This window comes from Salvelinus alpinus, chromosome 14 (assembly GCF_045679555.1).
Source record: "Salvelinus alpinus chromosome 14, SLU_Salpinus.1, whole genome shotgun sequence".
NCBI classification, from domain to species: domain Eukaryota; kingdom Metazoa; phylum Chordata; class Actinopteri; order Salmoniformes; family Salmonidae; genus Salvelinus; species Salvelinus alpinus.
Genome location: NC_092099.1, coordinates 37609045 through 37627629, shown reverse-complemented (window position 1 = coordinate 37627629; position 18585 = coordinate 37609045). Strand labels below are relative to the sequence as shown.

The following is an 18585-nucleotide window of genomic DNA, read 5'->3' as shown; positions in this document are numbered from 1 at the left end:
ACAACAAAAGTCTTCTATCTGAGCAATACAAGGGCTGCATGCTAAACGGTAAACAATATTTCTAACCACACCGGTAATGTCTCCAAGAATGTTCATGTCATGTGTAAAAATGGAACAAAAATGTCCATGAAATTGTATATATTTTATTAACTTTTCATTGACATATTACATAGTGTGGACATTCAGTGCACTGAGTCAGACAGACATAATAAAAATTAGGATGTGAATTTTATTTAATTGTATTACACAGTAGCCTATAGTGACAGACATGCCATATGACATTTTAATTTAAAATGGACGGTAGGGGCTTCTTCATTTGTTTTGAGTATTTGTTGGTGTTTTATTGGGATCCCCATTGCAAAAGCAGCAGCTACCCTTCCTGGGGTCCACACAAAACATGAAACATGACATATTACAGAACATGAATAGACAACAACTCAAAGACAGAACCACATACTACATGGGGGTGCTTCTTGCAGGAGGGTAGTCACAGAGCAGATGCAGTGGGATGTTTGTTCTGTCCACAACACCAAGAGTGTGTTCATGGAATTGAATAGGAAAACAATCAGATTAGACAAAACGTTGTGAAAAAACAGGGGTGTAGCTCAAATGGCACCATATTCCCTATATTGCACTGCTTTTTTAGTAGTCCTATTGTCACATCACCTAGGGACCCTGGTCAAAAGTAGTACACTATAGGAAATAGGGTAACATTTGGGATGCAGACATGGACACTTTTCCAAATGTAGCCTAAGCATGTCAGACGTACTAAAACATCAGGGCATGTTTACCTGAGCCATAACATCAATCCATTCAGAGCCACTGTAGACGAACAGCATGCGAGTATCTCTCCTCAGGACCATAACATTTTCAGATCTTAACTCCGACATCTCGCTCTCACCATTCACAATGTAAATCTATTGTTCAATTAATAAAAAGGTTAGAAAAGGTATTCAATGGAAGGTTCAAAGAGGTAAAAAAAATGGATCACACGATTAAATGATTAAGATGTTTGATATCACCATGTTTGGTAAACATCATGATGTTATTCAAGCATAGAAAGATTCTTATTATTTACTTACAGATACTGCCTTATCAGCATTATATCTCCCTGTGCCAGGTATTGGCTTGAAGGAATTTGCTGAAGAACAATTACAAAAGACAGAAGGTCCTTTATGGCCTTTCTCCCCTCTGTGTCCTTGAAAAACATATACTAGAAGAAAACACAAGAACGTTTTTTAATCATATCAATAGCTGTTGACATAATATATCATAATACATCATTTATACTCAGAATAATGTGTATATAGTGCCGTGAAAAGTATTTGCCCCCTTTCTAATTTTCTCTGCTTTAGCATATTTTTTATACTGAATGTTATCAGATCTTTAATCAAAACCTAATATTAGATAAAGGGAACCTGAGTGAACAAATAGCACAACAATTACATACTTATTTAATTTATTTCATAAATAAAGTTATGCAACACCCAATGCCCCTGTTTGAAAAAGTTATTGCCCCCTTACACTCAATAACTGGGACCCATGTCATCCAAAAAGTTATACTTTTGAATAATATGTCCATAGACCATTCCTCCAAAAGTCTTGATGATCATCCAGGTGCTTCCAGGTGCTTTTTGACAAACTTGAGTCAACTTTTTGGACAACATGGGTCCAAACACTGCATTCCACAGTAAAACCTCATACCAACGGTCAAGCATAATGGTGGTAGTGTGATGGTTTGAGGATATTTTGCTGCCTCAGGACCTGGACAACTTGCCTTAATAGAAGGAACCATGAATTCTGCTCTGTATCAGAGAATTCTACTGGAGAATGTCAGGTCATCCGTCTGTGAGCTGAAGCGCAGCTGGGTCATGCAGCAAGACAATGATCCAAAACACACAATCAAGTCTACATGAACAAGCCTAAAAAGCAGGAAATTTGACATTTTGGAATGGTTAAAGTCCAGACCTAATCCCAATTGAGATGTTGTGGCAGGACTTGAAACTAATAGTTTATGCTTGAAAACCCACAAATGTCGCTGAGTTAAAGCAGTTCTACATGCAAGAGTGAGCCAAAATTCCTCCACAGCGATGTGAGAGACTGATCAACAACTACAGGAAGCATTTGGTGACACAACTAGTTATTGAGTGTAAGGGGGAATAGTGTGTTTTTCCTAACTTTGCTAATTAAATATATAAAATAAGTATATATTTTGGCTAATTTTAAACTCAGGTTCCTTTATCTAATATTAGGTTTTGGTTGAAGATCTGATAACATTCAGTATAAAAAAATATGCAAAAATAGAGAAAATCGGAAAGGGGGCAAATGCTTTTCACGGCACTGTAGGCCTACATAATAATGTATTGATATAGACTGAGTATACCAAACATTTGGAACACCTTCCTAACATTGAGTTGCAGTCTCTGTCACGGAAAGAGCAGGTGTTCTTAATGTTTTGTACATTCAGCATACATACGATACATGATATCAATAATATACTTAACCTTCCCCTGGAGCACCAGTTTTTCCTGTTGTGCCCTGTTTGCCCACAACTCCATGATATCCAGTTAACCCATGCGGTCCACGATGACCTTTTATTCCCTAAATACAATATGGAGTAGTGCAGAACAACATCAAAGGAAGTTTGTTTAGTCTAACCTTTGAAAATGAAAGATAGTTAATCATTATTGCCAAATTAATTATTTTCAGAAAAAACTGTAGGCTACAGAGGTTACAGAGACAGCAGAGACACTTTACCATTGTCCCTCTATGCCCGGGAGTTCCCCAAGGTCCATCCAGTCCTCGTAATCCAGTGTATCCGTTTAGTCCTCGGTCCCCCTAAACCATTAAGGATACAACTATATAATCAAAAACGTAACCATCAAAATTGAAATATTTTGGCCACAAAATGCTTATTCTTCAATTAGACATTTTCAATGATTGCTGTTCATTGGCATTTCTCCAAATCCAGGTTTGCTGGCTAAGGGGTTTGTTTCAGCATCTTTAGTCTTTAATGTAAGAGAATGCTGGCTATTAATTTACCTTCTGTCCATGGAGACCAGGCTTTCCAGTGGAACCCTGTTAAATAACACACAAGTTGAGGGTTGAGTAAAAGTACATGTGACGTTCCAATTGGGATTGAAACTTGATTGACAACTTACCTTTCCACCTTTTTGTCCCGGGTCACCTTTCAGTCCCTTCTCGCCCTGTTTATATCATAAACATCACATTTTCATGTGTAATTTTATTTTACTCGGTGCTAGACATACACTATTATTGTGTTAAGTATATTATTTGTGAAACTATGAATTATTAAAGCAGTAAAAGCTTACTTTTGAACCAGTGCGTCCTTGAGAACCCTGTAAAAACATACATGTACATTTTGTAGTAAAAGCAGTGTGAAATATACCGGTAGAACACAGCATTAGTTATTATGTGGATAATTTACCTCATGTGTTCCAGGTCTGCCAATGTCACCGAATAAACCACGCCAGCCTCTGTCCCCCTTCTCTCCCTAGCGATGAGTAAAGACAGACTAAAACTTATTTTGGATGTAGCACTCTCTATACCTATCCATTATTCAAACTACAGCTTATATACCAGAAAGGGAGCCCAATTGCATTTGAGATTGTGTCACTGACCTTTTGGCCTATGGGTCCTATCACACCAGGGGAACCATGGGTTCCCTCTTCTCCCTTTTGACCGGGTCGACCCTGCAAGACAATGTCCAGTCACATAACTGTCCCACTACTGAGTGTGTCTTTCTGATGCGTTCTAGTGTCATTATAAAAAGTCTCATATAAATCCTATGTATTATTTTTTATTATAATGTATATATTCATACCATCTGACCCTTTGGTCCTGTGCAGCCCTTTAAAGAGAAACCGTGAAAATTAACTGCATAAATAATAACTTAATAAAAATGATTATTATTATTATCAGTTACAGTATATAGAAATCAAGCGAGTACTACCTTTTCACCCTTTGGTCCTCTGAGATATTCCGTTATATCAACCTGAAACAACAGTCAGCAAGAACATATGACAGACATCTAACTTGCATGTTACACTGTAAACCAACATAGTCTGAATTGTTTATGTGCTGTTTGCTATGTCCATTACCAGTAGGGCAGATGCCCGTGTCAATGGAGGAAACGGAGGAGGAGGTGGAGGAGGAGGAGGAGACAGAAATGTTTTGCATTTCGGAACCAACCAGATATTCTTCTTACCTGAATAAGTGAATAAGGTAAGAAAAATAATCAAGTGAACAAGGTAAGCCCCTTTTTTATTTTCTCTCTTTTAAAAAAGTTATTAATCTCATAGTTCCTTATTTGTCTCAGTCCAGCATATTTATATTGTCTTTTTATATTGAAAACACTACCAACAATCACTACCAACCTGATCGGAAGGATGGTGTAGCTTCTGTGAGTATGACAGTACAGCCAATGATAAGATGGAGTATAAAAGCATATTGCTTTGGCATGTTACCTCAAGATCTGAAAGCAAACACTTGCCAGTTAGTTGCAGGTCGACTCGTCAATATGACTACTGTATATCATACGCTGTGCGGCAAAGCCCAACCTCAATAAGGCTAGTGTTCCTGATATCTAGCCTCCAATAACTTGTAGCATAGCCATTAGCCAGCTATTCAGAGCATCAACACAGGAGTACTGCCAAAGACTGCGAAACCCCCCTACATCATCAACATAGCCTAAGATGTATATCTTATAACTACTTTCAAATGTAAATATTTCCATAAATTTTTAAAAATAACGTCTACTGAATGTCTTACCTCTGTAAGCTCTGTTCCCGCTGTAGCAATACTGTTGCTTCTCTGATAGTCCTGATTGCAGGAGCCAATACTGTAGTTGGATCTCAAATTGCAAGCTTGCACCATATATCCACTTATCTCAATAAGAATGGAAGTGCAACTCTGGCAGTAGTTGAGTAAAAATAATTAAATAATGAGTAATACTGTTGCAGTGCCAAAGAGATGCAGTTTTTTAGCGTTCAGTTCATCGGGCTAAATTCTCAGAATCTCAAAATGTGTCAGGTTGATGCATTTGCTACATGGCTGATATGGTGTAAGAATTGTAATTTATGATTTTTTATGTCATAAACTTTTTCTTTAAAAAAACGACATCTCTTATAGTAGATGCTATTCCTGCATCTGCATGATCTGCATATGCAATCTGCAGTTCCTACATCCCATTTTAACTGTTAAATTAAATGTATATAGCCATTGATTCTTGAAGAATAGAACTTATACATGTCTTGTGAGTTTAGTTCATCTGTCATACCCCATCAGAACCCAAAATACAAGCTTATTTTACTCCAATGTTTGTAAACAATGTCAACATAAACATACAATGTATAGCTTCAAAACATGGTTAAAACTATCATTTTGATCTCATAGATGGTCAGTCCTTGCATCCATACTGTAGCTCTTGTTTATGAATTTGAGAGTGGTAACAGCTATTAACCAAAAAAAGTGGTGGGGTGTTCGCTTTGTTATTATTTGAATTGTGGATTGCCACTTTAACCTGGGTATTGGTCAGTCTGTGTTCAGACAGAGTGCAGCTGATATTCGGCTCAAAGCCCAGCAGGCTGTAAGGTCACTGAAGTTGTGTATGTATGACACAATCAATCACAGTTGTATATGTATGATATTGACCTTTACACCTTGTTACCTTTAGATGTCATGTCATGCTGTGTTGAAGGAATACTACAACCAAAAACTACCTTTAAGTATTTTATCCGTTAGTCCACTGTTAATACAATCCCCCCAAATAATTAATGTCAGCAATCAAGTTTTCAAGATAAAGCACTGTCAGTAGAGATTTTTTTGGTGTTGATATATCATATGTCTTAAAACGCATCATTGAAAGGTTTTTAATTCTTAGTTCTTGGTTTATAAACCAGAGTTAGACCTACACCTGGATTGATTTAAACTGGGTCTGTGAATAAATTCATTAGACCTTAATCTATGGATTTCACATGACTGGGAATACAGATATGCATCTGTTGGTCACAGATACCGTGGATCAGAAAATGAGTCTGTATCTGGTGTGACCACCATTTGCCTCATACAGCGTGACACATCTCCTTTGCATAGAGTTGATCAGGCTGTTGATTGTGGTCTATGGAATGTTGTCCCACTTCTCTTCAATGGCTGTGTTCGAAATAGTTGGATATTGGTGGGAACTGGAACACGCTGTCGTACATGTCAATCCAGCGCATCCCAAACATGCTCAATGACATATCTGACATATCCGTGACATATCTGGTGAGTATACTGGCCTTGGAAGAACTGGGACATTTTCAGCTTCTTTGGTTGTGCAATCCCAGTTTCATCAGTGTCCGGCTAGCTGGTCTCTGCGAATCCCAAAGGTGAAGAAGCCGAATGTGGAGGTCCTGGGCTGGCGTGGCTACACGTGGTCTGCGGTTGTGAAGCCAGTTGGACGCACTGCCAAATTCTCTAAAACAATGTTGGAGGTGGCTTGTGGTAGAGAAATGAACATTGAATCCTCTGGTGGACATTCCTGCAGTCAGCATGTCAATGGCACGCTCCCTCAAAACTTGAGACATCTGTGGCATTGTGTTGTTTGACAAAACGGCACATTTTAGAGTGGCCTTTTAATGTCCCGAGCACAAGGTGCACCTATATAATGCTATTTAATCAGCTTCTTGATATGCCACACCTGCCAGCTGGATGGATTATCTTGGCAAAGGAGAAATGCACACTAACAGGTATGTAAAAAATTTGTGCACATTTGAGAGAATTAAGATTTTTGTGAAAATGGAAACTTCTATGGTCTTTTATTTCAGCTCATGAAACATGTGACCAACACTTCACATGTTGCGTTTACATTTTTTGTTCAGTGTATACATTTCCATATTTTTCCTACTTTCGTTCAAGTTTCTGCTTTGTGATTTCCATCTTTATCTGAGATGCAAAGAGTTTATGATACCTTTGACCATGTTTTCAAGACGTGTGATATTCCTAATTGTTTTTCCATCTGTAACGGAAAGTTTTAAGACCATGTAGGTTTTCTGAGTGTGAGACATACTTGGTCCCAGATTTCAGTCTGTTTCAAGAGGAGAGTCACGTCAGACGGTCATTCAGATATAATGTCCTTACATGATTTAAATTCTGTTTTATATGCTTCCGTCATCTATTAACATTTTAATCTGAAGTTTTTGGGTTGAGATTTGGAAACAGAATTGGATTTTAATTCAGTCGATCTGTTGCCGTGCTGCGTAGACGTTGAGTAAGGATGGATCCAAAATACACTATATATACAAAAGTATGTGGATATCCCTTCAAATTAGTGGATTCAGCTATTTCAGCCACACACGATGCTGACAGGTGTTTAAAATCTAGCACACCGCCATGCTATCTCCATAGACAAACATTGGCAGTAGAATGGCCTTACTGAAGAGCTTAGTGACTTTCAACGTGGCACCGTCATAGGGTGCCACCTTTCCAATAAGTCAGTTCATCAAATTTCTGCCCTGCTAGAGCTGCCCCGGTCAACTGTAAGTGCTGTTATTGTGAAGTGGAAATGTCTAGGAGCAACAACGGCTCAGCTGCCAAGTAGTAGGCCACACAAGCTCACAGAACCGGACCGCCGAGTGCTGAAGCGCGTAGTGTGTAAAAATTGTCTGTCCCCGGTTGCAACACTCAGTTCCAAACTGAGTTCCAAACTGCCTCTGGAAGCAACGTTAGCACAAGAACTGTTCCGGGAGCTTCATGAAATGGACCAAGCAGCCACACACAAGCTTAATGTCAACGTGCACAATGCCAAGTGTCGACTGGAGTGGTGTAAATCTCGCCGCCATTGGACTTTGGGGCAGTGGAAATGGGTTCTCTGGAGTGATGAATCACTCTTCACCATCTGGCAGTCTGACGGACAAATCTGGGTTTGGCGGATGCCAGGAAAACGCTACCTGCCCTAATGCATAGCGCTAACTGTAAAGTTTGGTGGAGGAGGAATAATGGTCTGGAGCTGTTTTTCATGGTTCGGGCTTGGCCCCTTAGTTCCAGTGAAGGAAAATCTTAATGCTACAGCATACATGACATTCTAGATGATTCTGTGCTTCCAACTTTGTGGCAACAGTTTGGTGAAGGCCCTTTCCTGTTTCAGCATGACAATGCCCCCATGCAGCCGGCTGCGACCAGGAAACCCATGGGGACGGCGCACAATTGGCCCAGCATTGTCTGGGTTAGGGGAGGGTTTGGCAGGCCGGGATTTCCTTGTCCCATCGCGCTCTAGCGACTCCGGGCTGGGCGCATGCATGCTGACACGGTCACCAGGTGTACGGTGTTTCCTCCGACACATTGGTGCGGCTGGCTTCCGGGTTGAGCAGGAATTGTGTCAAGAAGCAGTGCGGCTTGGCTGGGTCGTGTTTCGGAGGACGCGCAGCTCTCGACCTTCGCCTCTTGCAGCGATGGGACAAGAATGTAATGACCAATTGGATACCACGAAATTGAGGAGAAAAAGGGATCAAACATGAAAAGCTAAATAAATGGTTTGTTGAGATCGTTGTGGAAGAACAGGACAGGCCTGCACAGAGCTCTGACCTCAACCCCATCGAACACCTTTGAGATGATTTGGAACGCCGACTGTGTGCCAGGCCTAATCATCCAACATTAGTGCCCAACCTCACTAATGCTCTTGTGGTTGAATGAAAGCAAGTTCCCTCAGCAATGTTGCAACATCTAGTAGGATGCCTTCCCAGAAGAGTGGAGGCTGTTATAGTTGCAAAGGGGGGGGCAACTCCATATTAATGCCCATGATTTTGGAATGAGATGGTCGACATATTTTTGGTCATATAGTGTATGTAGGCCTACAAAACGTTGACGAACCCTGTTATAGACTTTCAAAATAACAAACAGCCTAAGCTATATAACTTTGACAAAGCGTGGAACAATATGTACTCCAGCCTAAGCTCTCCTGAAATGAGCTACCTAAACAGGTTAATATTCTGTACTGTTCTGTAATATTCTGTATAATCAAATTGTGACTTGTGACTGTGGTATCCATTTAGTTATTATTTTCCCCTCTACATTAGTGGCTATGTGTTGCATGTGAAAGTGAAGGAATCGTTGATAAGGAAAGGAAACTGAACATCAATACAAGGTTCTTGAGGTGAATAAAGAAACACAGAGTTGTTCACTAGTGCTGAAATCATGCTTTATTAAATCAGTAAAATAAAACTCAAAGAGGATGAATATAGTAGTAATTCTACATCAATAGACTCAGTTAAATCAAAGTGCAGGGCATTATTATTCATGCTTTTTGCTTTCTTTGTTTCACGGTAGATGGTATCACCATGGTACATTCACTTGATGGTTACCCTGACTACTGGCAAGGTGAAATTCTAAAACTAAAACACACTCACACACACAAAATATTACCTAACAATCCTCCAAGAGGTGGCACTGTTTCTGCAACGAAGTACTTGAATTGACTTTTGTTTTTTAATGGCCAGGTGATGTTATGTTTTAAAAAGCCAATTCAACTGTCCAATGCCAGAAACAGAGCACATAAAAATAGAGCTCAAAGTGCAGGCCGCTCGCACTTTTAGCATGTCATTAAAATGGTGGTTATGACATAGTCAGTCTGAACACAAGACCTAGTTGTGCTACTTACATGAGGGTTTATGCAAACAGCACTCAGGGTCTTATGATCATGTTACAATTCATATGAGTATTTGTAATATTGCACGCACAGATGCACGGTGCATAACATTGCCTTTCTCTGATTTAGTATAAACTTCAACAGGGAACCTCTCTACCTGTTGAGGAAATCTTAAGACTTCAACTTTTTGTTGAGGCACGGAGTTTAGTTTCAGGTTTTTCAGGGTATTCGTTTCATGTGAAACTTTCTCCTGTTAAACATTTCGTTCCTTTTGTTTCAGTTAATATTGTCATAAATAACAATTCATACATTTTCCATAACCGTTAAGTTCGGCTATATACATTATGTACATGTCACAGAAAAGTGGTTCAAAAATCCTAGTCATAATTATCCAATATGGCACATTTTATAACAACTTTAGACTTTAGTCTAGTTTGGCATAAATTTATGTCAAGTTTGGTATAAAAATAGTTCATATTTACAAGAACAGAAATCCAGGTCTTTATCAAGTAAAGATTATTTTTGCTAATTCAATAAATAAAAAGGTACTGGAGGAGGGAAAATGGGGGATAGAAATTATATGTTTACGTGTTATTTTTTTTACATGGATCGAATATGAATGTTGACAGTTGCCATGGCAGATCCAAGCTTGTTGGACAGTTTGAGGGTGTACGCTCCGGCATCGTCTTCCTTCACACAGGGGATTACAAGGGTGGTGAGGTCCTCCGTGGTCTCGATGTGGAACCGGTCACTGTCTTCATCACACTGTTTCCCTGTGCGGGTCCACTCAATCTCAGGTGTTGGGTCTCCAGAGAAAGCACAGGACACGCTCAAAGGCCTTCCTGGCTCAATGCTGATATCCTCTGGGAGAAATTCGATTTTGGGAGCTACAGGGCAATGAGAAAAAAAGAAATAGGAATTAATTAAGGTGTCAACTTCTTATTGAAAGCAGAGGAACAACATACGATAGTTACTCAGACTATACTACTAATACCACTACTAGATGTATAGGTAAGGGTAATTCATCTCACCTTTACCAACACCATGAGTAAGAGCAGTCATTGAGGATCCATGAGTTGACATTGAACTAGCATGACTTGACATCATTTCACTTGACATTTTCATCATACTGCTGGAGCTCATGGATACCATTGATTCAGATGTCATGGCGGACATGCTAGCAGCAGACATGCTTTCAAATTGTCTTTCGAAAGAGCCTTCATGTGTCATTGATGCTTTAGCCATTGATGCTCCAGCCATATGGACTGATGTGGCTGAGAAACTGTCACTGTGCAAGCTGGCAGCAGCAGCTCTTTGCTCCATTATAACCATTTTGGCAGGTTCTTCAACAAGAGCTGTGAGAATAACGCAAATGATGAGGTACATGGCTAAATGGTCATTTCTCGATGGAGATACTCAAATCCATCTGTGTATATTTCTATATGAATACAAACAAAATGGCGTGTCCATTTTGTTAACATTCTATGGAAAATACTGGTAAGGAAAATTAAAGATTAGTCTTTAATTTAAGCTATTAGTAAAATTTTGAGACTCAAGTTTCATTTTTCAAAGAACTTGGGAAGCTTTGCATTATCACACTGTACAGTAAGCTGTTAATTAAACAATGGATTGATGAAGCAATGACAACTTACTAATGACGTTGAGAGATGATGTTGCAGAGCACTGTCCATATTTGTTTTTGGCTTTGATGGTGTATTTGCCGCTGTCTGCAACTGTGGCCTCAATAATCTCCAGAGTGTATACATTTTTGGAACGGCTCAGTTTCGTGTTTGAGGTCATAGATACCTGTACCGAGAGAGACAAAAGAATAACATATTAGTTTCTGTTTTGTATTAATCAAGTTCCTATTCAAGTGATGTTTGTAACCTGACTTGCTTTGTCTGATTGCCCCTGATTGGAAGAATCAGAATCTGTCGTAATAAATGTAATTTAATTGAAGAAATCAAATCAAACATTATATACAAAACTCTTTGTAGCCTACTCACCATTATGTTGTCCTTAAACCACTCGATTTCAGGGGCAGGCTCTCCTGCAATCTCACATGTGAACTTGACGTTCTGTCCTTCATTGACATTCTGAGAGCGTGGCTGCACAAGGAATGATGGTGCATCTGATCGCGCTTCAGTGACAGTAGTGTTGAACTGGCACTTGACAAGGCCATGTTCGGTTTTGGCTTCACACGTGATGACCCCCTGCTCGTATTGGCTGACCTTTTTGATGGTCATAGTATGGTTGTTTCCAGACACACCATATCTGTAGTCCTCTGAGTTGGCCAGTTCCATTCCGTTCAGGATCCATCTGATATCTGAAGCTCTGGGGATGTTGGCTCTCAGGGTGAGAGACTCGCCTTCAGTCATGGCCATCTGAGTATGGGATGCCTTGATTTCTGTGTAAGACTCAACCTCCCCGTAGACAATTTCCTTTTTCATAACTTGCTCTGAAATTTCTGTTTTTGTTGCAAGTGCTTTGGATTTGTTTGAGGCTAAGACAGAGAAAAAGAGATACATTGATTAGATATTAGGCCATATGCAGAATTATAAGGTTTATAGATACTGGACTAATCAAGAGATGTTGATTGAATAAATAATATAAAGATAACAATATCACCAGAACCGGGCCTTAATTATGATAAATAATTCCTACATTGGCAGATAACTTAGTGGTTAGAGCATTGGGCCAGTAACCGAAATGTTTCTGGTTCAAATACCGAAGCCGACAAGGTAATAATTCTGTCAATGTGCCCTTGAGCCAGGCACTTAAACCTAATTTACTACAGGAGCGCTGTACTACTATGACCGACCCTGTAAAACAACACATTTCTCTGCACCTATCCAGTGTATGTGACAATAAAACATTTATTTATATATATATATATTAGTATAGAGTATGCATACCTTGAATAGAGACAATGCAGCTTGTGGATGATGACCCAGCACTATTGGTGACTGTGCATTTGTAAACTCCACTGTCAGAGGCCACAGATTCATAGATTTCAAGGTGTGCCGAATCATGCTCTTCATGAATTTCATATTTTCCACCGTGAATGAGAGTCTGCAAATGAAAAAAGAAAGAAAGAAAGTAAAAAAGCATATATTTCAACCTATATTTATTTCCTTTGAAATGTCTATTCAAGTGTGACTATTAAATCAAATGTGACTAAATTACCTTTCCATCCTTCATCCATGAGATCTCTGCTTTAGGATCTCTAGTCATTTTCACTGTCAGCTTGACGATGGAATCTGCAGATGCAGTCATGTCCTGAAGACCAGATGAGATGGAGGGCTTGGTTTTGAGGGTGACTTTCTCAGTGGGTGATTTAGGTGTAGGGCTGGTAGGGGACTTAACTCTCTTTGGAGAGCTGATTGATTCAGGAGACTTCATCCTTGGTGGAGACGTGACTGGACTAGGGGAATGCATTGGAGGCTCTTCGTATGAGTATGTCACTGTAGAAGAGGCCTCCTCTTTGGCTTCCGATCGGCGGATGGTTAGACTGAAGTGCGCCTCTTGGCTGCCCTCAGAGTTTTCCACCATGATTGAGTAGCTGCCTTCGTCTGACATTTCAACAGAGGTGATTTCAAAAGTAGACTTGTACTGTTCTGTAGTGACATGGTGGCGAACAGATGATCCGATAATTTGCCCCTCACGCATCCAGGTTACAGTTGCCACTGGTTCACCGTCAACATCACATGCAAATCTGGCAGTCTCTCCCTCATTTAAGGTGAGGGACTGTGGTTTTGTTAGGATAGATGCGGGTAGAGTAGTCTTCTTTCCTTTAAAGGTGCTGGACTCCTCCATGTGGGTTTCGTGTGTTTCAACAGTCTTCACTGTCTTGGAGGAGGATATTTGGTAAGCACCTATCTTGGTTGCCACAGGAAGAGCTGGGGGTTCCTCGTCTTCGCGAGGTGCCATATAGCTAGAATACTCTCCCATGCCTGCGACATCCAGAGTGGCATAGTCTGAGCATTCTCCCACTGCATTAGTACAGACAACACGGTAAGTGCCACTGTCCTCTGTGGTGCAGTCAATAATTTGAAGATACAGAACTCCGCTCAGGTTGGACATACGGTACCTTCTGCTCTCGGTTATCAGTTGTCCATTATGGTACCACTTCACCTCAGCGGTTGGCTTTGATTGGACGTTCAGTGTAAATTTGGTGTGCTGACCGTATGGCACACGATGGGAACGCATCCTCACAGTGATTCGTGGGGTATGGTCGAGGCTGAAGGGCTGCATACTTACAACCTCCTTCCTTTCTACTGATGTCCTCTCGGATCTCAGAACGGCTTTTCTTGACTCATATCTTGCCAGGTGGTCAACTTTTGCCAACTGTACAGTCTCCACCTTGGATCTGGAGGCTGATCTGACAGTAGCAAGAGGACTAGGGGAACGTGGACGGGTTCTTTCGGGGGTGGGTGACCTTCTCCCCTCAGTTTTAGTTGCTATATATGTTGACACATGGGAAGTTGTAGTTCTGTCTTTCTTCACGGTTCTAGTTTTTTCTTCAAACTCCATGTGTTTCAGTTCACTCTTGTAACCGCTTATTCTTTGAGTCGTTCTCACATTTCTCAGCATCTCTCGATCCTCCCTCTCCTCAAACACTCTCTGGTTTTGTCTTGGCGGTCGGAATGTAGCCTTGTCATGGCGCAGGCGAAGGTCAACATAGCTTGGACCAGCCTCATACTTAGAAGGAATACGATAGTTTTCATATAATGGAACCTCTTCACCCTCTTCCACACCTTCATAGACTGTGCGTCTTGGTGATGTGTGGCGCAGTGCACCTAATTCAAAGCGCACAGGGCTAAGGCTTGGTGGGGACGCAGAGTAGCCAAGTTCTAGTTCTTCCTCAAGTTGAAGTCTCTCCTCCTCAGTTCTCTTCATTGCCAGATATTCATTAATTGGCAGGAGAAGCTCCTCGTCTGAGAGATCACCAAGAGACCTTCTTCTGATTCTGTGATATGCTTCTATTTCAGGAGATGGAGTGCGCTGCCTTGAAGGTCTGACAGTCTCCAAATCATCCTGTGAAACTTGTGGAAGACGCCACTTTGGCTTGTAAGATTCCTTGATTCTTGGCAAAGGGACTTCGTAGAACTGATCCCACCTGGAGAGACGGATGCGTTTCAGTCTCTTCTGTGAAATCTTGTCCATTGGTTCAGGGAACTCATATTGATCCCGGAGTTTCTTGTACCATTTCATGTCAGAGCAAGGTTTGTAGTGTTTGATTTCCATATCTTCCAAAAGAGCAGTTGGGCCACGTTCACGAGGTTGGGGAACATCATAAGGCATACGCAGTCTCTTCTCCTCTGCTCTCTTTTTCCTTTCTTCTGCCCGTTTCTTATCTTCGGCTTCAGTCTTGTCCTTTTTGGTTGCCTCTACTGGTTGGCACAACAATGTCGCTTCTCTCAAAGCTTGTTGTGCCAAAGCAGGAAGTGGCATGACATCAGTTCCAGACATGATTTGAGATAATCTGACCTTCTTCTCAATTTGTTCTTTCTCTGCTTGTTTCTTTTTGTCTCTTTCACTCTCGTAAACCTTCTTCACATGGGTGATGCGGTCCACCTTGAGAATGGCTTGACAACTGGCAGATCCAGCTGAGTTGGTTGCAGTAACTCTGTAACAGCCAGAATCGTTAAGTAGAGTATCTTTCACATGCAGGACAAAGTAATCCAGGCCCTCATGGACCACTTCAATTTGTGGACCAAATGCCAATGGCATGCCATCCTTCTCCCACTTCAGAGTTGGGAGTCCAGACACTCTGATTTCAAAGCGTGCATTCTGGCCTTCCCTACACTCCACGTTTGCCAGGAGACGTTTGAACATGGGCCTCAAGGTATTATCTGCTGGTGCTGGGCGAGGTGTCACAGCCAGTTTTGCCTTACAGCTATCATCACCAAATCTATTACGTGCCACAACTGAGTACTCCGCATCGTCATCAGCATCAACACAGTGAATCACCAATTGATAAAGACCCTTGTCAGTTATGAACGTGTACTTTTTCTCATCATCACCAGGAACAATCTTCTGGCCAGATTTGTACCATGTAACACGAGGCTCAGGGTGCACAGTGATAGTCACACCGAAGCGAACATCTTCTCCGATGTAAGCTGCATGGTTGAACAAAGGCAGGGTGAACTCTGGTGGTTTCTGGAGCAGTCTTGCTGTGTCCACTCTACGTTTCACTTTCCTCACCACACGGGCTGTGAAGTACTCGCGGTATGATCTGACTCCGTTTACAAAGAGCTCTCCGTAGGCACTGTCCTCACCATAATCGTTGATGATCTTGCATCTATAGGTGCCGTCATCTGCTTTAGTGACTCCCTTGATACATATAACAGCTAGACCATCCTCATAGTCGATTTCATACTTGTCACTTGCCTCTAGTTGACGCACACCGCAGTACCATGTTACCTCTGTGGCGCTGTCATAGTTTTCAATGTTGCAAGCAAATTTGACATCTGCTCCCACATCCACCACTGTATGAATGATTTGACCACCGACTGGGCCATGTTCAAATGGTGCGATCTTTACTTTGGCAACTGTGACACCTCTCTGGGCTCTGATTGCACCGCCGCTAGCAACTCTTGCTCCTGCAACGACAGTGGCCCATTCTTTCTTTGCCATGGCCTGGTAGTATCTCTTATGCCTTGTGGTCATTATTGCTGTGGCACTGAGTTCTTCTGCTTGCATCTTCAGCCAAGGATGTTCTAAAGCTTGGGCAGCAGTCATACGGTGCTTGCGCTCCTTGGTGAGAAGGCGGTTGATAAAGTCTAATGCTTCAACAGTAGGTACTTTAAAGGTTTCGTCATCGTAACTGTACTCAGCATTTGAGATGTTGTCAATCATCTGCTGATGAGTCTCGGCAGTAAATGGATTGAGTCCACTGAGAAGGACATAGACTAGAACACCAACTGGCCACATGTCAGTAACACTGCTGACCATGTCATTCTGGTGGATCTCAGGAGCAGCGTACTCAGCTGTAGTATACTGAAGCTTGATCTGGTCGCCAGGAGTCAGGTGTCTTGCCTGTCCTAGCTCAATGATCTTGACTTTACTGCCCTTTCTTGTGGTGTACACAATATTCTCAGGCCTGATGTCAAAGTGGCCATAATTCTTGTCGTGTAAGAACTCAAGAGCTTCACATACTTGTCTGATGTAGTTGACAATTTCACGCTCATTCAGCTCAAAATCGGCTGTGCCGAGGCGTTCAAAGATGTCTTGACCTGAGACGAAGTCATAGATAATGACTAATTCCTCAGTGCTGTCGAAGGACTCATGAAGACACAAGAAGTTGTTGTGTCTGGCCAGGTTCAATGTAGCAATTTCTTTCTTGATGAACGCTTGATCTGCACCCCTCACCTTGACGTATTTGGCCATGTATGTCCTCTTAGAGCTGGTCTCAACACAACGGTGAACGATACCAAACTGGCCACGTCCCAGCTCCTCAGCAATCATGTACTTGGTATGCACATTCTTGGCACATGAATGTGGAGCCTTTTGCTTGGGCACGTCTCTGTCACTAACCTCGCTGTCATAGCCAAGTACTCTTGATTTGTCCTCCTTTGTTGTAACGGGACCACTTGGTTCACATGGTTGACTTTGACCGAATTTGTTCTCGGCTATGACTCTGAACTGGTAGCTGGTTCCTCCGAACAGGTTGATGATGGTATAGCGAGTATCACGAGACTGGGCAACACGTTCCCATCTGTCAGATGTTGTGGGACACTTCTCCACAACATAGCTGGCTACTCTGCTTCCACCATCATTAGCAGGTACTTGCCAACTCAGAGTGACTGAGTCTCTAGAAACATCACTTGCTTTGATACCACGTGGTGGGTCGGGCACGTCGGCAACATCCAGTTCAACTGTCTGTTGGTCAATGCCAAATCTGTTCTTGGCACAAACGATGTAGAAACCGGCATCCTTCCTATCAACTCCGTTGGGGAACACGAGCGATGTGAATGACCTTGTAACGATGACTTGGTAGTATCCGTTATTATCAATGAGGTCTTGTCCCTTCTGCCAGGTGATGACAGGATCGGGTTTGCCACTGAATGGAATCTTGATATTCACAATCTCTCCACGGAGGGCAGGGATAGCCTCTTTGTCCTTCAGATTCTTGGGCAGGTTAATCTTGGCAGGGACTGGATAGAAAATGTTTTTTTTTTACATCATTAGTATAAAAAAATAACTATTATGAATGTACTAATAATGTTCTTGATATGTGGAACAAATACATGGAATTGTATTCATACTAGGTAAGTATTATTGCATACACATTTGTGATCTTACCTTCAACATCCAGAGAGACAGTGGTGCAGATGGATCCTCCCTGGTTGGTTGCTCTGATCTGGTAGACAGTAGAGTCTTCCTCATCAGCAGCGGAGATAACCAGTTGGTGATAGCCTCCCTTGAACTCTTGAATCTTCAGTTTCTTTCCGTCAGATTGGATCTCCTTGCCACGTCTGAACCATTTAATTACAGGCTTGGGTTGTCCTGTGATCTTGCAAACGAAGGTGGCGTTGCTCTTATATTTGACACTCATATTCCTCAGTTCTTCTTTGAAGGCGGGAGCACGGACATCAACAGGCGTCTTTGGAACAACTGGTTCAGATTCCACACTCCAATCACTTACTCCTCCAAGGTTCTCACAGTTCACTCTGAAGATATATTCACATCCTTCAGTGAGGCGTTTGACAGAAAAGACTGTGGATTTGATTTCATCAGTAGTGACAGGTGTCCATTCGCCCTTCTTCTCCTTCTTCTCAAGGCAGTAGCTCTTGATCTTGGAGCCACCATCAATGAGTGGAGGCTTCCAGGACAACACACAGGAAATGTTGGTCACACCAGAAACCACTGGCATCAGTGGTGGTGAAGGTTTATCTGTAAATATAACAGCATAACGTTAGTAAGGATCCAAAGCTTTG

At 41.6% G+C, this 18585-nt stretch overlaps 2 protein-coding genes across 2 annotated transcripts in view; both read right to left on the bottom strand.

The window, feature by feature from the left end:
• Nucleotides 1-127: 127 nt before the first annotated feature.
• Nucleotides 128-4902, bottom strand: LOC139538896 (acetylcholinesterase collagenic tail peptide-like). Its single transcript, XM_071341453.1, has 15 exons — nucleotides 4792-4902; nucleotides 4398-4495; nucleotides 4122-4228; nucleotides 3974-4015; nucleotides 3845-3871; nucleotides 3642-3713; nucleotides 3449-3514; nucleotides 3333-3359; nucleotides 3162-3206; nucleotides 3043-3078; nucleotides 2758-2838; nucleotides 2505-2601; nucleotides 1083-1213; nucleotides 792-917; nucleotides 128-517 (listed from the first exon to the last, which is right to left on the bottom strand). The coding sequence occupies exons 2-15, from the start codon at nucleotides 4480-4482 to the stop codon at nucleotides 488-490; spliced, it is 972 nt and encodes a 323-aa protein (XP_071197554.1). The 5' UTR covers nucleotides 4483-4495; nucleotides 4792-4902; the 3' UTR covers nucleotides 128-487.
• Nucleotides 4903-9179: 4277 nt separating this feature from the next.
• Nucleotides 9180-18585, bottom strand: part of ttn.1 (titin, tandem duplicate 1) — a 171663-nt gene continuing 162257 nt past the window's right edge. The window contains exons 200-206 of the mRNA XM_071341458.1: nucleotides 17951-18541; nucleotides 12830-17802; nucleotides 12559-12715; nucleotides 11650-12146; nucleotides 11296-11449; nucleotides 10675-10998; nucleotides 9180-10530 (exon numbers count right to left, since the gene is read on the bottom strand). Coding sequence (XP_071197559.1) covers nucleotides 10244-10530; nucleotides 10675-10998; nucleotides 11296-11449; nucleotides 11650-12146; nucleotides 12559-12715; nucleotides 12830-17802; nucleotides 17951-18541 — 6983 coding nt within the window. The 3' untranslated portion in view covers nucleotides 9180-10243. The remainder of the gene's footprint in view (nucleotides 10531-10674; nucleotides 10999-11295; nucleotides 11450-11649; nucleotides 12147-12558; nucleotides 12716-12829; nucleotides 17803-17950; nucleotides 18542-18585) is intronic.

Bases quoted from the DNA above. Each gene is read 5' to 3' on its own strand.
- LOC139538896 (XM_071341453.1), bottom strand. From the start codon at position 4,482: ATGCCAAAGCAATATGCTTTTATACTCCATCTTATCATTGGCTGTACT. The intron at 3,515-3,641 runs GTCAGTGACACA...ACTCATCGCTAG, and splicing joins TAGGACCCATAGGCCAAAAG to GGAGAGAAGGGGGACAGAGG. The intron at 518-791 runs GTAAACATGCCC...TGTTGTGGACAG, and splicing joins GGATTGATGTTATGGCTCAG to AACAAACATCCCACTGCATC.